At 40.0% G+C, this 19,968-nt stretch overlaps 1 protein-coding gene across 2 annotated transcripts in view; it reads right to left on the bottom strand.

The window, feature by feature from the left end:
- The window catches only part of LOC121303256 (ribosomal protein S6 kinase alpha-1), a 52,745-nt gene extending 37,647 nt beyond the window's left edge, over positions 1 to 15,098 (bottom strand). For both annotated transcript variants that reach the window (XM_041233835.1, XM_041233836.1), the window contains exons 1-2: positions 14,479 to 15,098; positions 8,420 to 8,458 (exon numbers count right to left, since the gene is read on the bottom strand). In XM_041233835.1, coding sequence (XP_041089769.1) covers positions 8,420 to 8,458; positions 14,479 to 14,541 — 102 coding nt within the window. In that variant the 5' untranslated portion in view covers positions 14,542 to 15,098. The remainder of the gene's footprint in view (positions 1 to 8,419; positions 8,459 to 14,478) is intronic.
- Between the last annotated feature and the right edge of the window lie 4,870 nt (positions 15,099 to 19,968).

The following is a 19,968-nucleotide window of genomic DNA, read 5'->3' as shown; positions in this document are numbered from 1 at the left end:
CCCATTATAACTTAGCCAAAAATGTGACTTTAACCTGCAAAACTGGTTTAGCATTCTGGCAATGCTGCAGCTGTGTCAAGGTTCATGTTTAAATATTATGGCTGAGTTTGAGTGTTAAAATCAAACTGGTTATACCATAAAAATCTTCCAAAAAAAAAAAAAAAAAAAAAAAAAAAAAAAAAAATGGTACATATATATATATATATATATATATATATATATATATATATATATATATATATATATATATATATATATATATATATATATATATATAAGTACACATGCATATACAAACACAGTGTACATCTTGATTCACTGAAATTACTGTAACATTTAAACTAAAGAAATAATCCAAGAGTCATTTTTATACAATAGGTCCAGATTAGCACTAATCTAGAAATGCCTTACCTAAATTAACATTAGCTAGTCATAGAATAGTGCTAATCACACAAAAATAAACCGTTTAACCTTTTAAAATAGAGGTGTCTTAGATCTCAGGGCAAGATTGTGCTCTTGCTTATGATGCAGACAGGCTCGTCAAATCAAGAAAGCACTGAAACAGTGCACAGCAGGGGTTACAGAAGAAATCTTTCAACGTGGATTACCTTCACATCCCTTTTCCACTCTGCAGAGTCTCAAACGAGTCTGACACCAGCGCTTAATCACTGCAAGACGGGACAGGCAGAGAAGAGTCGACCGCAATAGTGATGCAGTACTGGACAAACGCTCTCTATCAAGTGAGGAATTCTACTGGTCACGCTGGGGCTGGTGAAGCGTGCAGGAGAGTTAGCTTCTCTTCAAATATGTGCAAAAGACTAAACAAAGCAGTGGCACAAATATTATCGCCCTTTCATGGATGCAGAATAACAGAGTGAGGTTATTTCAGTTCACAAGTAATGAATGCAAGTAACTCGCCCATACCTTAAGCCCTGAAGAAACAACACACAAACTAAATTATATTTCCCTAGCTGTAATTCTAACCTTATCCCACCCTTTGGCTGTTCAGTGGGCTCTCTCTCTCTCTCTCTAAGTATAAATGCAGTTTAATTAACAGAACCTAGGGTGATTGTCGAGGACAGGTTCTCTTCAGATATAGATGCTAGGCTGTCATGGCTCACAGATTTCTCAATGACAGTGCGGCAAGTCTTGTTTAAAACAGGAGACAGTTAGTTAACACTATGCAGAGACACAAAGGCCTGATGTGGCTGATCCAGTCAGGCCAGAGTTTTATACTGCGTGCCAATGTGCTATTGTGCATCCCAGACATACCGGAGGATAAAATCCTTTTACTTAATTCCCTTCAGCAGCCAGCAGTGAAGACAGCGAAAGCTAAAACCGTCCAAATCATTTCCTTTCAGTGGGAATAAAGGCAGACGGCTTAAGATTAAAGGATTGAAGTGGATCACATTTAAAAGAACAAACAAACAGATGAAGAAAGAAGCTGTATGACTAACAAAGAACGAAAGAAAACGTGTACGTGTAAAAAAACGTCTATGTGAAACAGGCTGCTAGTCAAATTGTTCGCCAAAAAATGGGACTGTTTTGATGGAGAACGAATTTGAATTTACCTGACTAACTGAAGTCCTGCATTTCATGTCCCCTGCCTATGTAATAAACAGCACCAAGTGAAGGGTGACCTATTCACAAAGGCTCAAGTTGTGCAATAAACAAAACCTTGGAATATGAGAGAGCACAGATAAAGCATGCAGCTCAACAGAATTCCCTCTTCTCATGCAAGTTGAGATTCTTCAAAGCTTGGCTCTTGCCTTGTTAGTCAGGAATTTCTAATTAGAGATTGTTTTTATAATTCAGTGACCTATTTTTCTTTTTTTTCCCTGCCCTTGTGACAGTTCCAAACGAGGACTGTTGTCCCCCCTCAATTCAACATAAAGTACAATCGTATCAGCTGAATCAGTCAGTCTGTTTTGCTGGCTAAATGACATTTGCTTGTTTCTGTAATATTGCAGCAATAAAACGAAAACTGCAGCTAACTATATTAGGGCTGCAAGCTATAACGCAGACAGCAAAGGTGACTAATGAAAACAAAATGCCACACAAAACAGATGTATGGTTGGCATAGAGTAGCCCCATTATCCTGCATTTCCGTAGGCTACAAACAAATTGTAAAAACCAGCCTGGTTCTCAAATTAGCTTTTATATTCAGGGATATCAAACAATGCAAAGGACATTCAGTACCAGGCTAGGATAAAAGTCAAACACCTCCCACAACACTGTCAATAACGTAATTTAATTAATTAAACACCTGAGTTTGTTACCTACACGGGCTACTCATGGAAAAAGATGGTCAAATTTCTGCATGTGTAACGTGTTTTTATTGCAATACTAATATAATAACGTTTTTAGTTTGATTTTTTGCCGCATCTGTTTTAAGTTGCTTTGACAAGGAGCTGCTCTTCAGTCCAAGTTGTCATAGACATATATGTAACATACACTAGAATTATCCAAAGGGCCTTTACATCAGCACCATCTAATGCACAGCAGGGTGCTGCCAGTGAAACTCCCGTTCCAACTGCTCCTCTTTGAAGAAAGAGCTTGAGTGCATTGTACAAGTCATCATCAGAGATGTCGCACTGCAGAGACAGACCACTGTGTACACTCCAGTGAACGCCATTCTGCCCGATAGCTCCTACACACACGGCAAGAGGCTTGCAGGCATCACCTACCCTGCCCTCTTTCCAATGATCTCTCATCTCAGGGTCTGCTGCATCAAGAACTGTACCAACACTCCAGAACGCCATAAAAACCCTAGCGTGGTCATTCAATCCAATAACCCAAATCAGACTGCACCCCCATTGACTTTATTAGCACCAGCAATGGGTTTTGCTTCATCATAAAACAGCATATTATCTACAAGGAAGCGGCGGTTTAAACCAAGGAGCATCTTAGAAAAATAAAAATAAAACAGAAGGGGACATATTTATATTCATTAAAAGGTTATTGCCATTTCTATGGCAACACAAAAAAAAAGGTAACGTTTGAAATGACTGTTGCTGCAGGTTAAATCAATGCTTCATGTGCGACGACCTACAGCAAATAAAGCACACAGACCCAGCGTGCGTTTGCCCTGTGCTACCCAGAGGTATCTTTCACTTTAAAATCCTGCTGCAAGAGCAGTACCAGATGGGCATGTATGTGGTGTGTAGAGCTCCACTTATTGGTATAGGAGATGTCATCGTGGGTCAGGGGACAGTGAAGGGAAGCTGTGAGAGACAGCCTAAATACAAATTATAACTTATTAGAACTTATTGCACAAGTGACCCATCAGTTTGGATGAGGGTTTATTGCTGAAAGAGTTGGCTAAGGGAACTGTAATCAATGCCACTGTGTACAAGGTGTAATGGTTGGTGCTTGTTAACAGGGGTTAAATAGTGGGGGTTTACCTCTCCTGGTAATGCATTTATTTTTTTTTGGTATACATTCTATGCACGGGGATGACATCTACAGTGCACACAACAGAAAATGTACCGTGCCTGACTGATTTCTCATGAGTCGTTGAAAAGCTAAATTAACTGCCGACCAACAACGTTTGGCTGGGTGGCACATGCAGGTGAATAAATCTTTTGCACAGCAATTAAACTAGAATATTCAGGTGTGTTGCTGATCTGTTGCTATTAGGAATTGATGTAAACGTTGAGGTAGCGGTCAGCGGTCTCTTCCCTGGCTCTCAAATACCCCCTGGCTGCTATGAAGAGATGTCCACGAAGCCAGGTGCTTCACACAACAGAATTACTGTATGTCTCCATCTCCAGCTTTTAACAGGAATCTAGCATGACTGAATTAAGACTGGTATTACACTCTGTACTAGGTCTCAGCAAAAGAACAGCTTTAATGAGTTTCAAGATTGGAGAGGCAGGCGTTTTCTGTGCAGAGACTATAACAAAAGACAATCATTTGTCATGGCTGCGATCTGGCTTTTCAGTACTTTCATCTCTTACTTGAAGGCTCTACTAAGGACTATTACGTGATGCTGGATAGTTTCAAGCAATTTATACCATACAACAACTTAGTCTACTCATAATTACGCATTAAGCAGGAAAGTATATAAAACAATGTTTTAAAAAGGCAATAAGAAAAACATTCATGTCGCATTGTAGAACAGTTTAAAAGATTAAAAATAAAAACCTCTTTAGCGTGCCATTTTAATTGCTCAAAATGAGAACTACTTCCTATTTTTGGCATAGGTCCCGAGCTCCTTATCACGCACAGTATTGTGATGTTGAATGTATTGCTCATTCAGTCTACAGAGCATTCTTACAATCTCAGAGCACATTCATCTACAAGATTAAAAAAATACATAAAAAGGGACAGTACACAATCAGAGCATTAGGGTCCACTAAATGATGCAATAATTACAGAATTGAATGCAGTGGTTAGTGCTGAAATGTAAATCGCTTTTCTGCACTCTGTTCGAGATTGCAGCAGTGGAGGGTGTTGAGTCCAAGTGCGTACTATAACTGATCCATGGTTATCAATAACTGGATTAGATTTGAAGCAATCATTTTTTTTCTGTACTTTGAAACTAATTTAACAGGTTATAGTTGCACTTGACATTTTACAGAGATATTTTGTTTCACTTTTGTCAGGCTGCAGATCGAAATATTCTTTCAAGACCCAGCTATCAAACCCACTAGTTCCTTCCTTTGATGAGATTTTCCAGCTAGATGATAGGAAAAGGGCACTCAGTAACATGTAAGGTTTGACTTGCCTGGGTGAAGTGCTTTCTGATTTCCACGTCATGCATTAGCCATAGCACCCCTTTTTCATATAGAATGTTTTTACTAAAAGTAAATATTACTCTTTCACATAAAATATCATTCATTAACAGATCCTATATATCTAGCTATACTGTGCATATCTAGCTAAACTGTGTGTTTAGCACACACTTACTGTACACACACACTACAGAATCATTTATTAAAAATCATTCAAGTGTCTTTCACAAAGAGATGTTATTTTTCCAGTACGATGTGCGCCCACATGCTATGCTGGGTGTTGAGGTTGAAGTGAAGGAAATCATCGTTTTTCACTCTACAGGCCTGATCAGTAATGCCGTTACACTTTGTTTGCTTTCGTGAGCAACAATTCCAATGCAGCAGCAACATTCCAGGCAGTCAATTTAAACCCACTGTGTTCGCAGCGTTAAGTGGACCGGCTTTAGCGATCCGTCTTCCAGGTTCGTCACAGCTTAACAAGGCACAGAAAAATATTCCTGTCAGGAGTTTCCCTTTTGACACATTTCTACCACCTCGATAGCCTGGAATTCACCTGTGATACTATACTGCACTCCAGACAAACCAATAACCAGATTTGCAACGCCACCATTGCCTCACTCGTGAGGTGCATGTGTACAGCAGAGCTCCATTTAAAATGATGAGGTCTACACTAGATCATTTTTTAGGCAGGGTAATGTCTGCTGCAATATTTAGCTTTTTGAGAACCAATAGTTTCAAAACATGAAATAAAGAACAGCCATTGGGCTTTATGTCACATAGCATAAGCTTTCAATGTAACATTGTAATGCTATCCCCAATAGCTGTCAACGTCGTCCATTTAGTTTGACCCCTCACAGCAATTTTGAATGCAGGTTCGTTTGTCTATAAACTGTTGACCCGGTCTCCTATGGTATTAGAGAGTCTTCTTTTGATGAGAGGGCTCTTATACCACAAGATATAGTGTCAACTCTTAATGCTTTAATAAGTCATGTTTTCATTTAAAAATACCGAAGTAATGCAGTTAGTCATATCATTCAAATTTCTGTCAGTTGGGAGTCTTCCGTGCACACTTACGGTGAAATTAGACGTTTTGAAACTTGGCTTTTTGATTTGCTAGGAATGGATGGATGATTTGTGGCTGTTAACTTAAACCACATTGATTTACTGTTTTGGACCCCTATAGACGTCACCGAGAGGGGCAGAGGGACGAGACTGGCAGCCATGGAGACAGCATTACTGCAATACTTTTCAAAACAGTTCAAAGCACCCCTTCCCTTTCAAACCAGGCCCATCATAGATCCATCTGCGATATAATAATATGCTGCTTTATCCACTGAAGCTAAACCAGCACTCCAAAGCAGAATGCCTGAATATGCTTGAATGACTGCTGACATACCAATCGAAACAGCAGTAAACTTGTCTGCATGCAGTTCTAAACACTAGATTGAGCCTTTGTATTTTTCTGTTAAAGAATTACAGCGTACAAGGAATGTGAAGTGTTCCCACAAACGTGAAGCCGCACTGAATATTTCTAAGCATTAATAACTTTCAATGCCAATAATGCCTCACTAATGAATCCGCCCCCCCCCCCCCCCCCACAATGGAACTGAATGGTTTTCCTGTAACTGACAAACCTTCACCAAAGTTATTGCAACACTAGATCTTCATTGCATTTGACAGGCGACAAGTCGAAAACACAAAATCAGGTTTGTTCAGGTTCCTTTTGCGATTAACAAACAGGAAGCAACCCTCACAGACCGATAATACACTGTAACTGCAAGGCAAATTGAAGATTGGTAACACTTAAGATTAAGGATAGCTTATAAATGATTGATAACAAGGTCTATAAATACATTACTGCTGACCACTCCTTCTGGCTCTATCCAAAGACACAGACTGAAGACTAAACGGACTAAAACCTCTTTTTAAACCCCTGTGCAAATGGCAGTGGAACCATTGAAATTAAATAAAAAAAAAAAAGGCTGCTTTTAAATTCATTTTTTCCTCACCAAGAGAGGCACTTAGTGCCACTAAACATATCCCAGGGGGGGAGTGAACAGAAGAATGAATTCCATAAAACAAAGATACCCTAAGAGTACTCTGTGCGAGTCTTCATACATTATGCCCCACCAATATTACTCTGAGGTTTCCAAGGTAATGTCTTTGAAAGAATGAAAAAGGTGGATAGGCTTTAAATGGACAAATCGTGATGGTGTTTTAACTGGGTGTCAGAAAACGGACACTGGCCACAGGCAAATATTTGTTTTTAAATTACCAAAGAAATGATCAAAGCCTTCAGACCCCCGCAGCACTGTACAGAGTTCCCTTATCTAACAGCTACTGTCGCAGCTACTCCATGTACAGAAATCCAATCACATTCAGAATGGGCTTTCTGGGAATGCTGAATGCATACATGCCAATCACACCTTTCAGAATGGAAATTAAAGCCCCACTACATATCACATTGTGCACATTTGTTATCGTGCCTTGCTGTCCACAGCACAGTATGTTCTGAGGGGTAATACTTTGTATGTTGTGCAACAAGATAAAATGACCATTGCACAGCACCCCATGCAATATATTTTGTATTAAAAACACAGTTCAACTTAATTATTGCCTTCTGATACAAGCCATCTGACACAATAATAATATTCATATGGTTGTATCAGAGAGAGGGCCAGCAGACTGAACAGTTCCCCTTGTCATGGAATGATTAAGTCTGTTTGGTGCCAGACCATAAGGATTGTCCAGGCAAGCTCAAACAAACCTCAGGTAGAGACAGACCTAGAGAAAGATGAGCAGTCAATATTGGAGCAACACAGCCACTCGGGATTATTGCAAAACATCGCAAAAAAAAAAAAAAAAAAAAAAAAAAAAAACAATCAATGAAACTGCTTTCTCTTAAAATGAAGACCGTTTGAAAAACAGCAATCATGTTTTCAGAATGAGAAAAACAGCAGCAGACTCCTGCCATAGAAGCCTCATCAGGACACTTAAAAGGGCTGCTCTGAAAACACAAAGGTGAGCTCATGCAACTTCCCAGCTTTCCTTTTAACTGCTGCCAATAACCCTCTACCCCAGAGGCAAGACTTGCTGCTTTTTTCACAGCCCTGATGGGTACTGGCTATACAGACTCGAATGTCAATTGGGTTTCTAAAATATCAACATTGTAAAAAGGCTAAAAATTACATTAAAATAGAGACTTTCTGCTTCTTGCAAAGTGTCTGTATTTTATGTTTAATGTACAAACAACAACTTGGATTTTAAACATTCTTCATCGCCGTCGTTCGCAGGGAGACCAATGTGTGCGTAATATAACCCAGACGGTCAAAGGAGCAGCCAGGAAAACAAAACACTTGACACAAAATACACAGAGATTGGGGGCCCCAACTGGCACACTTGAAACAACATAGAATTACATCTGCTGGTGAAGTAGAATTGTTTCGCAAGGGGCAAGACATATCTTGATGGATGCAGTTCAAAGGATCACAGTAAACCAGCCACAGTACCATATAGAGAGAGAGAGAGAGAGAGAGAGAGAGAGAGAGAGAGATAGAGAGTTGAAAGGAGTCCATTACCCACTAAAAGCAGGGTTTGTTCATCAGAAAGTCACTAGCTCACCCCAGCTCTGACCTAGCAGCACACAGCAGCACACATCAGAAACGGTTTCTATTGAATCTTACCTCTTGTTGGACACCGTCTTCCACATTGCCCTGCCCATTCTGTAAAGAGAAAGAAATAGGCTTTAGGATACACACCCACCCACACACAAAGCCTGTGCAATGGGCATACCGCTAAAGGAAAAGTATGTGTTACAGAAGCACATGATGCACAATGTATGAAGCACATTGTACCCCTGTGGAGTGGGAGGGGGTATAATTATGTTTTTAGTATGACATATGTTAAAAGAAACTGTATGGGACACTATACAGGGAGTATACTTTCTATGCACAAAAGAAAATCCATAGAAAAGTTTTACACAAAGTATTCTAAGTGGAAAAGTGTAAGTGACAGCACATGGTGCTCTTGCATTGAAGTCTGGCTTTGGAAATACAGGACCATTCAGCTATCTGTGAACAATAATATCGGGGTCCTTCTGGGAATATCAAACCCCCCCCCTACCCCAATTAAAAAGTGACTTTGATAGACATGCACACACAGCTACTGCACAGGTCTTTGAAGTACAAAGGAAGTGGTACAATAGGATCAGATGAGCATGGATATAAACAGAGCAGCTGTATACAGTATACGAGATCAGTTCTGCAGCAGAACTGGAAACTGAAGGAAAGTTCATACTGCAGGTCAGTTCATATAATCCTATTAAAAGGCTGGATCATCCAAAAAAAGAAAACGTTGTACTTCATGTGGACTAATAGGGCTTATCCTACTTTGTGTTCAAATCTTTATACATTTTTACATTACATTACGTTTCATCTGTGCCAAAACACATGGGTGGTGGTATGATGTAACCAAGCCATAGAAGCAACGTACATCCTCATGTAAAGAGAAGCCAAGGGCAGCAACACCCCAAATGGTGCCATTATCTTTATGAAGGTTCTTAACGAGCAGCAATCCATCTGTTTCTGCCTTCATTATACAAATAGACATTTTAACACAATCAGTGTGTTAACTTTAGATTGGGCACGCTGGATTGCTTTGAAGAGAGGAGGTCATGGTTTTCAGCTGAGCACCAAATATGTGGGAAACTCTACTGCCCTAGATCCGAGTGCTGCAGCTATAGTAAGCGGGAACTGCAGGGTATATCAATTGTGCGACTCGAGCAGATCAAAGTTTTCCCAATGAATAAAATCGGAGTCGAGGTCTCAGAGTGTCTTAAGGTACACACACTGTGTCCCCTGGTGCTTGAATACAGTTGTGTTGCTTCTGCTAAGAGTCTAACATCAATGGTATCAGTCAGGCTATTTTTCTGTTTTATTGAAACTGTACCATGTCCTGTTACTGCAGGACAACTGGGGACTTGGAGTCCCAATGAAAGCAAACTCATTATTATACAGATACTCATTTAACACAAATGTGGGCTGAACCTCTGATTGAAAAGATAACAGAACACTAAGCATCATGCCTGGCTGTGGGTGGAGCTCCAGCGCTAAAGGAAAGCGGTGACTAAGTGGCACCTTTTACAGGCTCTCTTTGGAGGTCAAGTTTAGTATTTACTAAACCCAGGCAGTTCAGCTTTCAAGATCAGAATCCAAGGCGACGTGGCTTCAGGCCAGTGCACTGTACTGCATACATTACCGACACACCTCTCTTCATCAGAGTAGCATGCAATAAATGCTGATTTCGACTGAATGCTTCAACGCTGCGGTAGAAACAGAAATCCTAATCAGATTCAGAACTGGAGATAACATGTGATAAAAGACGACCGTCTTCAAGTACTTAGCTGCTGAACTGATCTGGTGAGAGAACGGCAAAATATAACCCCCAGTCCTGTGTGAAAACTTAAATCAAAAGATGGATTAACGGACTAGGTGTCTGTACTTTGCAATCATTATGATCAAGACACCCCTTTGCTATACATCATCCGTTGTTCAAATTATTTTGGGGACAAATGACTAATAATGTCACTGCAATTCAAAGGGTTTTGTTTTACCTGCAATAGTACAATCCAACTGCTAATCTATCGATTTAGCATCTGAAGCTGGGTGTCAGTGCATGTGGGCAGCACTGCATGTTCCCTGGTGGGATCTTTACAATGGAGCTGAAAGCTATCCTAACCATTTAAATGCCCCTGTGCTGTTGCTTTATCAAGGTGCGGGACCATTTCCAGCTGTGCCAGCGCGGCCTAGTTGCCATTTATCATCCCTTCCCCACAGAACACAGCTTAGAAAAACAAATTACTGACAGGATAAAAGTGATCTACAGCACAGCGCTAATTTAAATTTCACAGGCCTCTTACTCAGTTGGGGATATTTAATTAACTGAACGCCTGTAATCCATTTGGACAGAACTTTTCCTCTACAGTTTAATTTTTTTCTGGGGAGGGGGGGTTGTTTTGAAACCACTCCAAGCACCCTGTAGGAATAATTTAGTGACGGGGCTACAACCTGAAAAGGACGTATTTCACACATTTTTGTTATATGTATGTTTTTTTTTAATTTTATTCACCCTGTTTTTCTCTCCAACACCAAGCCAATTTTCTCTTTATAATCTGTACTCATCAGAACTGTGCCTGAGGCACATGAGATGATTTGCAACATATATAAAGTCACAAACAGAATTGCAATGCCATAATGAAACTATGACTTTGCAATAACATCTGTTGGCCCAGTTGTGGATTTCTCCCCCATATGAGCATAGTGGCATACTTTTAATATCTACATTTTGCTAAGATTTCATTTTGCACGTGTTAAATATCATGTTTCTCAATTGTTGATTCAGATGAGATCACTATTCGCTGTGCTTAATGTTCAAAAATTTACTCCGACAAGACTCCTCATTGCTGATTTTCTGATGAGATGGGGAAGCATAAAAGCACTACACCACGCCATGTACTGAAGTATGTGCAACACTGAAATGCGTCCCCTCCTTCAGGAAAAAAAAGTGTTGGGTGCGTTCAGATGCAATCTGTGCTGCTAGTTTGTAAGAATGGCATATACTGATCTAAGCAGAAGCAGTAGAGAGTACAGTACACATAATAGGATATTAAACAGGAAAAATCAATATGAAATGTAGATCAAATATCTCTAAGTTAGACTCAAAATAAAGATCAGAATAAGCATTACACTGCTCTGACCACTTTACCATATCCTTCCTGCTTGAGATAAACAAAACGAATGCTCAGCTCTTTAGAAGGAGGATGGTGGGGTTGTAACTATCCTAACCACAGTGTCTGATGACTGCACTAGGTAGCTTAGCTTTTCTACAGCATCATGCTTATGCAACCACAGTAGGATGGTGTCACAGACTACCTGTACGGTGATCCATCGAATCGAAAAGATGTCGTAGTGACGAATGACGCTCGAGTTGACACGTGTGTTTGGGGGGGGGGGGGGGGGGGGGGGGGGGGGGGGGGGGGGGGTAGTTGAGTATTTTATAAATAGAATTAAAAAATGTATCAGCAAATAAATAGTTTATCTTTGTTATAAGCAAGATCATTATTGATGATCGCAACACCAGCACACGTTTCCAGTTACTGCTTGGGAAAGACCCAGGACCGGAGAGCTCGGGTCAGAACTGAGATACGCTCACTGAGCTGTGAAAGGACGGGCCCTGGCTATAGCTAGCATTTCCCCATCTCCTTTATGGAGCACTAAACGCACATATTTAAATGAAGAAAATAGCAAGACTGGGAAAGCTGTGTTTGAAGCCTGTGTCATAAAAAAAGCCATGTGTACTGTTACATCAAAAGAAGTGAATTACACAGGAAAGCGTTTCATTACCCCTACCTGGATTCTAGGCATTGCCAGCAGCAATGGCAATTTCCAGTATGTACGTGATACAACATTTCTGTAATTGGACATTTCACCTGTGCACAGAATACGTGCCTGTAGCTTAATGAAGTCAACTTCTTCAGCTCTGTGTGGCTAAAAGGTTGAGCAAGTGTTAAAGGATTCAAGTTAAATGCTATCCTAAGATATGATACCTTGCATTAATATTACTGTGTATCCCTGGGTGCGCATAAACAGTGCAACGCAAGTAATTCTGAGAATGATTTCCATCTGGCTTTTAGGAAGCACTGTAAACATACAGCATCCAGCCTGGACATAGTCTGGAATATAATACTTTCAGCAGCATGCAGCTGAATGCAAACGCTATGCATGTCTACCTACAGCACAATATATCCTTAATGGAGTGAATGCAGTGCTTCATGTAAAAGGATTTGAAAACTTGCATTTTTATCCAAGCAGAGACCTTTTAAGTGTTGTGAGTGAGTGTAGGTGCTCATTTATACCAGGAAAGCAATAGCTTTGATTAAAAGGCAACTGTAGTTCAGACATCTTTCTGCGTTAAACAAACAATAGGGTTTTCAGGTACTGAACATACCGCGTTGGCTGTCATTGATCAAACCGACTTGCAGTGGGAGATTTCAAAGTGACTCACCAGAAAATAACCTGGCAGGGAGACAAGTTACCAGTAAGCCTGCCAATAAACTCCTGGATACTAAATGAAGTTTGATCATTCTAATCTCTGCAACATTCACTGATCCCCACCCACAGCACCACCTTGCAGTGCACCAGTCCCAGTGCAGCTCACTGTACAGTGTCTGCACATCTCCAGCAGATTAGAACGGGTAAAGCTGTTTATGGTATTGGAGTCTTATTTCCATCATCAACATTTTGATAACGTCAAACCAACAGAAAACTTAAGTGCTCTACCATAAATTGCATTATAAACAATGGTGTGTTTTTACATCTCATTTAATGTTACAAACCTGCCTTTCAAAAGTGCTTACAGCCACACATGGTCAGGAAATTTAAACACTGCCATAGGATTGAGTCAGGTCTTCACTGTGATTTTAAACATACAGTCTGTCCTACTTCAATTAGTCTTTGCAGAGGCTGGCGCTATATATTTGCCATTTCAAGAACAAACATGTGAGTCACCAACAGTTTAAATTAATGTTATTTATATAGGCCCATGTCATACCACAGTATCTCAAAACAATGTACATGTGGGTTAAACAGACCAAAAGCATGCAGTATCAAAAAAGAAGAAACCACAAAACAATGGTCAATAATTACAGTAACTATTTTGCTTGCAGTCCTACAAGACATCCTCATATATCCTATATAGCCGCTGTTCAGTCTACCTTTACTCAGCTGGAGGTACCTGTAACTTTACTGCAGGTCAACAAGTCACACATCAAGCTGTATATTGTAACAACATGAATTACAAACAGCACTGTTTCTGCTTTGTTTGTTTATTTCTGTTTTTAGACATTGTGTTTTCTGTCGTTATTAATTTATTGTTTTTTTTTTATTTTTGTTACTATTGATATCATTATTACTATAAATATTTACTTTTGTATGTTCTTACTTTTTGATACTATGGTCCGTTTAACCGATATGTAAAGCGCTTTGAGATACTGTGGCATGAGGCGCTGTAGACATAAAAATAAACGTAAAGTTCAAAAACACGTTGGTTCTTGTGAAACGGCAAATATATTTTGTCTAGTTAGGTACGGAGTAATGGAGACTTGCATTGACTAGCTTACTTCTTAAGTCATATCACAATGTTACCTGACAAGGCGCGACTGTAAGCGCTTTTGAAAAAGGCAAGTTTGTAACATGTTAAGAGATGTAAACCACCCCCAGGGGCATTCAGAAGGCACATTCCTAATATATGTATACTGCACAATGCTTTTGTTTTGCCCGGTACAGAGTGTATGGTAGTATACTGCAAACTGAAACAGTCCCAGTCCAATCACGCATTCATAAATAGCATTTCTCTCTCCAAAAAAAAAAAAAAAAATCCACTGAGTTCGTTAAAACTACACAATGTTGCGCAACCTATACAACAAACAACCCATTGCATAGCTCAGTTTCGTTCCTCCCCACCCTGCAGACTACAGCCAAATACACAGTGCCTAATGGACTTACGGTTTCGGATTCAACAAAATACACTTTGCAAAAATGTAATTCGTGTTTACGCTGAGTGTTGCTCTGCCACTGCACATGTAGCTAGCATGCATCCAGGTGATCATTACAATAAGCGTGCTACATTTTAAACGTATTTATTAAAAAAATGATTTAGTGTGTGTGTGACCTGTATTTTTTCTTACCTCGGTTTCCAGATGGATGAGCTCCATTTTGGGCCAGGGGTCTGCTAGTTGTGCAAGAGGCATCTTGAAGCGGTATCTAGCTAGTATCACGGGATAATTATTAAAACGGCTGCAACCGAGCGAGATTTCCAGCTGCCCAAACAACAATACCTTCCAACTTGTACTCGGATGTCCCGTTCAGATTCTGCAGCCCCGATGGTTGCAAACCCACAATTCAGTCGTTTACAAACGATAATAAAAGCAATAATAATAATCCCTGTGTATGAATGACGTTGGCGTCTCCTCCTTTCCCTCAGCGATGCTCTGGCGAATTCACCAGTGCAACCTCGCTGCTTATCCCGACTTCCCCCGGTTCAGGTTGCCTCTCCCTGGCAGGTACGGGCAGGTTTAAAAAAAAGCTGATTGCACAGCAAATGCACTGATAAGGAACTCTCTACCTTAAATCCCTAGCCTTTTCTTCTTAAATTCCTTAACCACTGTCTGCAGAATTCCCCTGCAATACGCAACTCCCCACAGACTAGTGTGTTCTGTACCCTAACCAAGCTTATTCATCGGGGTTCTGCTTCCAACCCAGTCCCCCGTGCTGCCTAACCGCCTCTCCGTCGCTCCCTGAACTGCATTGAGCAGCAAGCAGCGACAGACCCGTGTAACGCTAAACCCAGCCCTCTTGGTGTAACGCCAGAGCCTCCACTGTCGCCCTCTTCAGGAGAAACTGCAAACCTTTTCTGTTCCGCTGGATACATTTGAAAAATTCAATTGTCTACCCTGAATTGGTTTATTACTACAATTAGCACCGCGGTATCTCAACAACCAAATACGAGTGCGTATAACCGTTCTGCAATTGCAAAGACACGTTCACAAAAACAACCATTACCTACCTATTCAATGCCAATGCAGCAGAACTCCAATGACAGCAATAGGTCCATGGTACCACAAAGGCTGCTCCAATGCTTTGAGCTATTGGTAAAATGGTATTTTGACTCGCCAATGGTTTTAAATGCTATGAAACCAATACATACTGGTAATCAATTGCAGTAACAGTGGGCTACCGTATTAATAAAGTGGCCAGCTAATGATTCTGCTAGGGTATTTCCATTTTTTTTTTCTTTAAGGGAATGTCATGCCCATTTTATTAGGACCTGTCTACCCAATTGGGTTTGGCATCACCCTTAATTATAAATTAGGTTGATCACGTGGTGTGACATACATTTCCAGCAGCACTGTGCAAACAGTCTACCAGGCATGATAGTAGGCTGTGGCCTGAACCCATATTAGCTACAGGTTCTTATAAAGTGGCAAGGAAGTGTATGTTATCACTAGCTAAGAGTCTGTACTGTTTGCAAATGCAAATATGTATCATATAACAACCTACAAATACCACCATAAAGAAATATGAACCTTTGGCATATTATGCTGAACCATAAAAACCCACACTGCCAAAAGCAAAATACATGATAATAAAATAATAAAACAGCCCACTTTAAAATCATATCCCTATAATTACTGTCCATTTACTGACTGATTCTGCTTCTGCCGCTTAGATACACAACAAACAAAGCAATCAACAAAGACCTCCATGAGATATATACAAAGAGCTCCTAATACCCCAGTGTGTTGATGTTGTGTTTCCGTCTTCCAGGATCTGTACAGTAAACCCCATTAACACACAGCAAGCTCAGAAAGAAGAGGGCTGGATGGAGCAAGTGTCAAATCCCAAGCCGTGCTGAGAGGGTCAGGGGGCGGTTTAGGGTGCTCATGATGAAAGAAGCTGAATTATTCTCTTACAAGATTAGAACAACGAATCCTGCAGACACTTTGCCTCGTCTATTCCAGTCAGGACGGGCGCATTGGCATTGCAGTACAGCCTGCTCTTACATTCTGACTGTGCTTTGCCATACTTTCAATGAGCTGTTACCTTGCTTTAAAACACTTTGTTATGCTTTAACATTCATTTTTATAATGGACAGGTAGCAGACCCTTCTTTAAACAGAGGGCGGTGAGGGTGTGGAAGGGGTTACCATGGGTTACCAGACCTCGTTGTTGATGCTGAATCACTGAGGTCCTTTCAGACCCGACTTGACAAAGAACCGGGTAAACATTAATGGACCAAATGGCTGCCTTTCATTTAATCCATTTTCCTATGTTCTGTTCTTATATCACCCTAATCTTTAATACGGGCTCTACAGTATACCACAAGAGAACAAGTTCTATTCTAATTCTGAACTCAGCTGGGATGGAAATAAGACTCCCACTGTATAGAAGTTCTATCTATTCCACATTTTACTGGGAGTTTAATTAGCATATATGCAGCAAGCGCAGATGCTCTAATTACAGGACAACATGGAATGGCTCAAACTACAATACAGTGGCAGTCTTATTCATCCCCATAGCCACACAATCAATATTACAGGCCAATCAAACAAAGCTGTTTTTTCTTGCTTGTTTATATAGGTAATTTGTCTTTGTACTTGCCTCATAGCGCTCTCATTATATATTGACTGCTTTAGCTTGAAGGAGCTCCCATAATGAAGTAATGAGGACGGATATGACAGCCTGAACTCTGCTAGTTCCCAAGGTCGACATAGAGAACTGATACGTGAGAATTTCAGCACTTTCATTTACACGACGTAAAATAAAAGCGCTGGTTTCAGTTGAGGTTCTGTCCCAGCAGAGGTAGGAGACAGAGCTCAGGGTGTTCACAGCTGAGATCCCATTCCGCTCTCAGAGATCCAGAGGTTAACTGTGTGCTCAATAGAGCGGCTGTGTGTGTGTGTGTGTGTGTGTGTGTGTGTGCTGTTTTCAGTTTGAGAGAATGTGTGATAGCCAAGGCTTCCTCAAAGGACCATTGCACTTTCTTTCACTTCTTATTATTCCCTGTTAGGGATGCATATCCTTGCCCAGGAATATTGCGGAGGCAGGCTTCTGACTGTAAATATTCTGAACAGCTGGTCCAACGTGCAATGGACCTTCATTAGACATAATCCTTTATAAACAGTATCACTCCTTTAAAGGTATGATAACTGAGGATTTTGAATCAAAAGTCTCTTACTGTTTTGCTGTTGATATTTTTTGCATGTGATTCCACAAAGCTTCATCTATGCAGCATATAATGTTGCATTCTATTATATGTACCTCAGGGTGCAAACATAAAATAAAATTCTGTGAATACTCCAGCTACATCCTATGAATATTTAATGCTTTGCTTCTAGTGTTTGATAAGTTATGTATTCAACTAGTTGCTGATTAAAGAGACAATAGGAATTGTGCCAAATAGCCTGTATTGTTTATTGGAAAATGTCAGGTTGCCTAGAGATTGCATAAATTAAAATCTAATTACTAATGCAACAGATAATCAGAAGACATTGGTTTTTTATTCAGTGCTTTGTGAGTTTCACCTGTTTAACATTATCTGACTGTGCAGGAAAATCATGTTGCATTGTTTAGCATTCTCTGATATCGGACAACTCTACTGCTCCTGAAATGTGAATGTCTAGCTGTCAAAATGAAAAGAACTGTGTCAACAAACATTAATGTCAGAATTGTCTGTTGTCGTGTACTGTAAATAGAAAATCACTAAAACTGTCACTATGTGCAGCCTCATTCAGCATGACAAGACTGCAAGCTGTTTAAATTGTTCTGGGGGATGCATGACCCTGCATCAATGTAGCAATTGGGCTCTATGGACATACTGTGTTCCTCACACATTTCTGCAGTTTAGAAATACTTCAACCTGCCAACAGCGAGCCAGCTATCAGCCCTCACAGGGACGTATTTCCAAAGTGCTTCCTCTTTAATTAACTCCAGTTTTATGAAAAGAGAAAAAAATCATGTTAATGCTATGAAATGAGAACACATTGATAGTGCTTTAGAGGTCTTGAAATGTATAACGTATTAGTGCTATAAAATTAACAGGATGTGTTTTACCTCTTTGAAAAAATAAGAGATTATTAAAGACTGGAGCAAACCCTTTGAAAATATGATCCATAGCCTGTTAGATCTGCTGTCTTGCCCATCATGACTAAAACTAATTGCAACAAGGAGATGCAGCTTTTTAAACTCCAGAATACACATCAGGCATCCCATTTAAGGAGTAATTAACATTAATACGAGGTACATATATTGCTACATATTGCAGAAGTTTGTCAATTTTTATGTTCACCTCGAACTTACTTTGACGCATAAAAGAATGATAACCCATGTTTTAAATTCCATTTCTGACCACTTACTAGCATAGCAACATTATCACCGGACCCATACTATAGATTCCTCTGATGCTTCCTGGTACCTAATCACTTCCTGTGCTCATCTGATAGCAACTAGACTGCTGGAGTATGTTTGCCTTACATAATAGAAAGTGATAAGGTTCCAGGAAGGAGCTGTTTAGCCATTTAATCTACAGCGTTGTGCTTGGCAAATAGGCATATGCCCAATAAAACAGTGTGAAAAAACAAACAGAATGTTGCTAATGCTAAGATTCGATTTGAAATCCTTGGTTCTCACTCCTTCACAGCTATGAAACAAACAGCATTCGCATTAGTTGTTTCTTTATCATCGCAGAACTGTGGTTTGAGAAGGGCTCAGTGCTTTCTTCAGGCGTGTCGGCACAAGAAAAGCATGAAGGGAATTTCAGCAGTGACTGTCAGCTCTAAACATCTGGTGAACCCCGAGCAAAACTATATCTGAGCTGAGCTCTCTGACAGCTAAAGAGACACTGTTTCCATTACATTCTGCTGAAACGTGCTGCTTTTCATGCACTATGAACTGCTCAACTGAAAGACAGTTTATTTTTTATGACACCTTTAATTGCCATTGTCACACACCACTGAAAAACATTCAACAAGCAAACACATTCACTAAAAAAAAAAAAAAAAACATCTGTAATTGAATTGAAAGAGAAACAATGAGAGTGTATACAGTTTCAAAGGGGGGCAATTTAAAAATAAACAAATCATTGCAAGAGCTGCTTTATCGCTTTTCAGCTGCCATGGGTCTGGTATTATCATTTTGTTTTTAAATAGACGTTGCTGACAGAAGAAAAAAAACACACACAGGTCCTGAGGGCATTTTGTATATAAGGCTAGCGAAGGAATGGTCATATGGTTCTATATAGAACCCCCACAAAGCTCACAGTACCTGCCCGCCCCTCTCCCCTTTCCAGGTGTGTGCAACGTGGACTGCTTTTCAAGTTAGGTACACAAGATGGCGCTATGCTACACTCATAATTTACACTTTTAGCTTGTCTCAAATAAGAATACAACACATTACATCAAACATTTATTTTCCAGCAGATTAGAGCCTTGCATTATCCATTGAACAAACTAAAACAGATCTCTTTTGATTTCAATAGCAAGCCCCTTGTTCTTTTAGCAGCTTCATACAATTAAGTATTGCTACTTTTTCTAATATATGAAAGAATGTTTTATGTGGTTGAGAATTATAAAATAAACAATTACTGGTTTCAGACCTAAACATTTTACATGTACAACAGCA

The sequence above is a fragment of the Polyodon spathula genome, chromosome 32, assembly GCF_017654505.1.
Source record: "Polyodon spathula isolate WHYD16114869_AA chromosome 32, ASM1765450v1, whole genome shotgun sequence".
NCBI classification, from domain to species: domain Eukaryota; kingdom Metazoa; phylum Chordata; class Actinopteri; order Acipenseriformes; family Polyodontidae; genus Polyodon; species Polyodon spathula.
Note: the sequence above shows the minus strand (reverse complement) of the source record. Positions and strands in the feature narration are given on the sequence as shown.